The sequence below is a fragment of the Rhinolophus hipposideros genome (genome assembly GCF_964194185.1).
Source record: "Rhinolophus hipposideros genome assembly, chromosome: 2".
Classification (NCBI taxonomy): Eukaryota; Metazoa; Chordata; class Mammalia; order Chiroptera; family Rhinolophidae; genus Rhinolophus; species Rhinolophus hipposideros.
The window spans coordinates 98,463,911-98,471,076 of NC_138048.1; the positions used below are offsets into that span (position 1 = coordinate 98,463,911).

Here is a 7,166-nt window from a genome sequence, read left to right on the forward strand (position 1 = left end):
AACACATATTTAATGAGATACTAAGAAAAGATTATTATGCAGAGAATAAAGGACACAGATGGTATTAATCTAGTCTGATCCCTGAAATCTGATCTTCACATTATACTTTGAAAAGTTTAAATATTGAAGTATTAAAATACTATTTGCTTCTGTTTCAGTTTTTTGGCCTCTCCTTTCAAGATTTCATTAGAATGGAGAAATTCTCCAACTCATTACAGAACTAGATTCTTTGTGTGTCTTGATACCCCTTCTTTCTGAAGTCTTGGAATTTTTCTCAGCTCTAAACCTTTTTCTGTACTCATCACTCCTTGTAGAGCCTGATGCCTTCCTTGCCTGAAATTAGAAGCTTCAAGTTCTATTACGTTTGCTGAATGTGTTCCCAAGACTTTCTCTCTGGCCAACCTACTGTGACCACTTTGAGTTTATTATCCAATATGTGTTCTTTATTCCACATTTTACTCATTCCACATTGAAATAAGAATTAGTAGTCCACCTTCAATGCTAATAACAATAATTTAGACTCACAGGATCTTTTTGTTTTACTAATAAAAATGTTAACTGCCTATTTACACCAAAGTCAATGAATAACTGCACTAGATGACACATTTTTAATAATTAGTATTCTTTGGATGTGAGTGACAAAAATCTGATTTCATTTTAATTGTTTTAATTAGTTTAAACCAAAAGAAGACATTATTGACCTATAATCAATGTACACAAAGGGCTAATAAAGCTGGCTTGAGGAATGATGAGAGCCAGAGGCTCCTGTATCACCAGGAGCTTCTCAACGATGTCCTTTGTCTTGCTTCCTCTGTTCTCCATCTCCTGGTTAGAATTCTATGCACATAGGATATGGTTTCCAGACCTTCACGCTTAGTCCTTTACTGTCTTACGTATACAAGGTTAAACAATTAAGTTCATGAACTCATCTTAGAAAAAGTGCTCCATACCTCATTGCTGAATATCACTATGGTCACCTTCCAAGTACTCCCCTTTGGAAGCTATGCACTGATGCCACCCTTTGAAGCGATTCTGGAACTCTTTTTCTGGAATGGCCATCAGAGATGTCATTGTGTTACCCTTGATGTCCTGCATGTCATCAAGATGTCTTCCTTTCAATATTTCCTTTATCTTCTGGTAAAGAAAGAAGTCACTGGGGGCCAGATCGGGTGAGTAGGGAGGGTGTTCCAACACAGTTATTAGTTTACTTGCTAAAACCTCCCTCACAGACAGTGAGTGCCATGGGAACTGGTGCATTGTCATGATGCAAGAGCCATGAATTGTTGGCAAAAATATCAGGTCTTCTCACTGTTTCCCACAACTTTTTCAGCACTTTCAAATAGAAAACTTGGTTAACCATTTGTCCAGTAGGTACAAATTTATAATGAATAATCTCTCTGATATCCAAAAATGTTAGCAATATCGTTGCATCAAGTTTGCTAACTTAATTGTCTGACCTGGTATGAGAGAAGAGGCCCTCTTTTCTCTGATTCAATTAGAAAAAGTTTGATGAAGAGGGAAGACAAATGAATAAACACTCATAGGACATGATTGCAGTAAATGATAATCTTTGACAGCTGTTCTCCCACTCATGGAGAGTTATTACTAAATATATTATGGATAATTTTTAACTGAATTCTGACATTATATTTAGACTTGGAGACAAATAACTTACTCAAATAAAAAAATAAAATAAATTAACAAAACAGATCTGAAGAGTATCCTATAAGAATCTATTTTCTTCTTATTATCACAGCTGAGCAGTAGATTCCAAGGAGACTTGGGCAGATTATAAAATGTAGAACTTTAAAAGTCGTCTAATCTTATCTCCAGTTCGAAGCAGAACTCGCCAACCAAGAGGATGAGAGGGTTATTCATCTTCTACTACTTGAGGAACTCTGTAAGTTCAACGAAAATTACCCAGGTCATAATAATTCTATAAGTTTATAATTCATAAATATGTATTTCTTTATAGCAAACCAACACATTCCTCCCTATAACTCTTTCAATTCCTCAGTTTTAAACTTTAACTCTCTCTTTCTCCCGCTGTCTCATACATAACACACACACACACACACACACACACACGCACACATTCACAACAAAAAACCCATTTGCCCATATATTTAAAGATAACCATAATGCCTTCCAACACCTGACACTTCATATTTTCTCTTTTTCTTACCAAAATATCAGAATTATTCAAATATTTGATATATTTTATAAATATTTTATTGCCTAGCTGATATCTGGACAAACTCTAATTCAACATCATTTTGAAAATGTAAAATCAAAACCGAATATAATTGTCAGTCTAAGGTGTCCTCATTGAAAACACAAGGAGAATGTTGACTTCATTACGGGCAGACTATCAATAATAAACATTTTACCAGCTTTGACAGTGGAAAATTAACAGAATTGTTAACTCTTAGGCAGTGGAGTGACCAGAGACTTTCTGCATATACCAGGACTTGTGCCATTTCCTACAGAAATGGATTTCCTAGGAAAATCTAAACTTATTTCCTAGGGAAAGTACTCTGAAGGTCTAGAGCCCTAAGACAGATCACAAATAAAATTTAGAAAATTAATCAAAAAACAATGAGAACATATCAGATGCAAGAGTGAAAGAGTTTATTGGGTCAAACAAATGTGAACTTCCATACATTTTATAAGGAGAACTTATGTGATTCTGAATCAATTGTTTCAAAATTATAGACAGTGGACTCAGTATTTTGGTCATTTATGAATTTCACTGTCAGAAAGAACTAGTTTGTCAGCCAATGCCTAATGCCAGAAAAAGGGTGAAGAGCTGCTGGTGAGAGAGATTGGTTCACATTGTTGAAAAAGCCTATGATAGCAGTTCTAAGAAGAGATTGAAAGAAACGTTTGCTCAAAGGGTCTGGAAACTCAACAATTTGATCTACAGAAGGCTGATCTATAGGTTGGCCTGTAATAAGAAGATTGGCAGCTCCTAGAGGGCAGATAGGTTGGATGGCAGAATCCAGACCCATAGCCCAAGGAAGGGAAGCCGCAGACTCCATAACCCAGGGGTCTGAACCCACTGGAACCACAGCTCAGGGAGTAGCGGCTCCTGGATCCATAGCCCAGGGAGCAGCTGCTGCTGGATCCACAGCCCAGAGACCCTGTGTAAGTTGGTGGGCAGGGAATGCAGAGCGTGGAGGTCCTTGGGCGGTAGCAGGACATCTGGCAGGGTCTGGATACCACACAGGACGTCTGGCAGCTGGTGGGCTCACAGCAGGTGTCCTGACAGCCACTGTAGAGAGAGGAGCCCAGCTGGCAGGTGCTGGGGAAGCAGCGGTCAGTGCTGTAGACCAGGTTGCTGGGGTAGGAAGAGCCACAGCGGGAGCCTTGGTAGGACAGGTAGCCTCCAAGGGAGCGGGAGGAGAAGTTGCCAGAGCAGCAGTTGTAGGACATGTTGATGGAGATGTGAGTTCAGCTGATTTCGAGTGAGGAGATTCTCTGAGTTTCAGTATCATGGTCTGGGCTTCAAGTTATATATACTCTTAGGTCTGGGTGTGTCACCGTCCAGATACTTCCTCTTCCTTGCTCAATATTTTATGGAGGAATACCTCTTTAGGTTATTGCTCAGGCTTAATTTATCACATCTTCTCATACTTAATTGTACTTTAATCACTCTGATACACTTAAGAAGAAGTTACTCTGCTTCTTTCCCCAGGAATTTTCTGTGGTTTGAACTTCAAAGTTGTAGCTCATCACATTTCCAAATATCCTCCCTCTTATTATCTATGAGTGCAGTGAGCCCTTGTCATACCAAATGGAATTGCGTAAACTTTTTATTTTCATTTGCATTAAGTTCTCAGAAACATCAGTGGTTACTATTAATATTAAAAATAGCGTGTCTTTTCCTTCATAGGTATGTTATAATGGATTTCTCCAAATACTATACTCAGTAGTCTCAACAATCTACCAGTGCAACCTTTTACTGGTTTTCTATTTGAACTAATCTAGGTAATTCCTGACATTCATTGATTTAGCTTAATTACATTTGAAATTCATTGACACAACACTGAGCCTGCCTTTTCTTTGATATGCTTGACTTTCTCATGTGTTGAGCTGATGATCAGAATTAAGGGGTACAGACACCATCTTTGGTGTCCATGCCAATTGACTTCCTTAAACAGAATGGAAGCCTAAAGGGTCTCCTTAGGTAATGCACATTTTGGAAACAATAAATACACCCTTTTGGTGTATTTAGAGACTTCAAAATGAGGCGTTTGCTAGAACTGAGTTTCTCCATGTATTTTCTGATGAGACTTAATGTATTATAGTACATGTTATTCTCTGCTTATGCTCTATGTCAACTCACAGTTTTTGTTTAATTTCTTGATGGAAGAGCATATACATTCTTAGCTGTAATTATTAATTTATACCTAAAATAGAATTTCAGGGACGGTTACTATTTTGTGAAGCAACTAACTTGAAGTATTAAAGCTCTATGGGTCTGGAATATCCTCTGGTCAACCCACTCTAGAGAAATTATATCTCGGAGAGGTTCAATAAATTCCTTCTAATTGCTCAGTAAGATAGAAGCAAAATTAAAACTTGAACCATGGTCTCCTTATGCAGAGTTAAGATTCAGATACTCTGCAAAGATAAAAGCAAATTCAACTTTCGCTTGTCTCAGAATGAATCTATTAAGTTTATTTATGCCAAGATATAAAAACCTAATAAAGCTTTGTTTACCTTTCCTAAGAATATTTTCATTGAGTAGTACTTGCTAGTAGAATTCCATGCATTGCTGATCTTTATACATGTAAAGTGTATTCTACTTTCCAGCCCAAGAAACAGAAACAAATAATTGGATTAAGTGTGCAGGGGGAAGGAAGAGGAGAATAAAAAGGATTTCTTACTTGTTTGTGTCCATTTGTCTTCTGAATCTGATATTTTATTTAGCTTAACTAAGAAAAATGGCATTCAGGGTTGTCATTGAAAAGAGAGTTCCTTACCTACCTGGAAATTAACCAGCTTTATTTCAAAGCAGGCTGTTTCAGAGCACTTAGTTACTTTGTTTTATGATTATCTTTCCCAAGCAGGATTCAACGTGTGGCATGTATCACATGAAGTGTCCTTGTGCAACACTTAAAGTGTCGCTCTGATTCACCCAAGTAAAATAGTCTGCGCTTTATGAATGACACCTCTTAAATTTACCATAGGAGTAAATTTATGGACCCCCAACACATGGGAATCCCTATAATGCCAGCTTTTAACTCCATTTGAATTGGTGATATTTCTCTCTTCTTATTAAAAGTTGATTCTGCTAAAAAAAAAAAAAAATTTAAAAAGAGTTTCTAATATCCAGAAGTTCTTGCTTTTCCAGGCCAGCTCCCTATATCTGGAAAAGAAAGTTAAAATAACTCAGAAATAAGTCAATTCCAATTAACACCCTCTACCCATTTTATTAGGTTAATACTTTTCATTAGAGTTATTTGTGAACTTTATGCAAATACTGATGAATAACTCCTAAACACTAATAAATGTGTCCCTTTGAAAGGAAGAAAAAGCAAAACAAAACTAGAGCAGCTTTAATAATTCAGAAATGCATCCTAGAATGAATAAAATACTCTGCATGCTCTGTGGACACAGGTAGAGCATTTAAGAAAAAAAATCACTATCTGGAGATGTCAGAGGGAAAATGCGATAATGGAAAAAACAATTGTTTTTGGAGAAACTGTGGTGAGGAACACCCACGCTGCATAGAATGAAACAAACTTCAGAGTCCCTGCCAGCCACGAGGAGCATATGATCTGAATTAGTTGAGTAGCAATTGTTTCTACTAATTAATAGCTCACCTAATTAATAGCTCAGTCTTCAAGTTGACAATCTCCTTTTGCAAATGTTTTCAGAGATTTTTGACTAACTTTCAAATTAGGTAAACATTAAGAAGTAGCAGAAATTCATATACTCCAGCCTATAGCTTTTTCCTTTCTTGCTCACTTTTCTCATATGTCCTCAAAACTGCTTTCTCTAGACCAAGGGTGTTTTATGGACCCATCCCCAAAGGTCCCTCTTCACAACAGCTATTCTTCACTAAGATTTTACTTGCCGAATTCTCTCACCCAGGGGTGATTTATCTGTTAAACATTATTGCTAGGAATGGGCTGACAGACCCGTTCCTGGGTAAATGAATGGAGAATCTCTCACCCTTTCTGCTGGCCTCCTTCCCAGGCACCCATGCAAGGCGACTTCGGGCTGCTGCTTTCCTAGTAGACATCCTGCCTGACTGTTATAGAATCTTCTTAGGGTGGCACTCACTCTACTTTGTCACTGCAGCTTTTCCCTGCTGCAAACTGACCCATTTTATGTCTTCAGAACCACATTATCCATAACTTTCATTTTAAATGAAAAGGCTGGTGTGGCTGATTCCTAAAGGACTCTACTTACAGACCTCTCTGATCTCTTTACACTAGCATTTATCCAAATCCCTTCAAACATGAAAAAATAAAATAAAAATACAGAAACTTACATGGAGTAATAAAGCAAACTCTAGGGTAGTCTTCTGGAATGCCTAATTCACAATTGTTACCATTTTGTAGTATTCTCTCTCTCTCTCTCTCTCTCTCTCTCTCTCTCTCTCTCTCTCTCTCTCTCTCTCTCTCTCTCTCTCCCCCTCCCTCCTTCCCTCCCTCCCTCATTCTCTCTGTCAGAAATAAAACATTACAGATATAATCTTTCTGTGGGCCAAACTCAGCCTTCCTGTCTTTCCAAAGTCATCCCAGTAATGCATTCAGTTCTGAGTAGCTTTCCATGGAATTTTCTTTATACATATTTTCAGTTTACACAGTTTATTGTTTTAAATTATAAGGTTGTAATTTTATTGCACATATATTTATAATTTTATATTGAAAATTATTTTTAAAATCTACTCATGTTGATATATATGTGTTTGTGTGTTTTTCATCATCATTTCCGCAGCACTTTTAAGAGCCAGGCACTGTTCTAAGCACTTTATTATAAATATTAGCTCATTTAATCTTCATAGTAATCCTATTCAGTACATACTGTTTTGATTCTTACTTTATAGATGGCAAAGCTAAGAAACAAACATGAGTTACTTGTCCAATATCACACATGCATTAAGTAGCTGAGATGGGATTTGAACCCAGATACTGGCACCATTATCAGAG

The 7,166-nt window shown here is 37.2% G+C and overlaps 1 protein-coding gene across 1 annotated transcript; it reads right to left on the bottom strand.

The window, feature by feature from the left end:
- Positions 1-2,907: 2,907 nt before the first annotated feature.
- Positions 2,908-3,435, bottom strand: LOC308506998 (keratin-associated protein 13-2-like; the record flags this gene model as incomplete). Its single annotated transcript, XM_081071144.1, has 1 exon — positions 2,908-3,435. One exon carries the CDS (start codon positions 3,433-3,435, stop codon positions 2,908-2,910), a length of 528 nt encoding a protein of 175 aa, XP_080927270.1.
- Between the last annotated feature and the right edge of the window lie 3,731 nt (positions 3,436-7,166).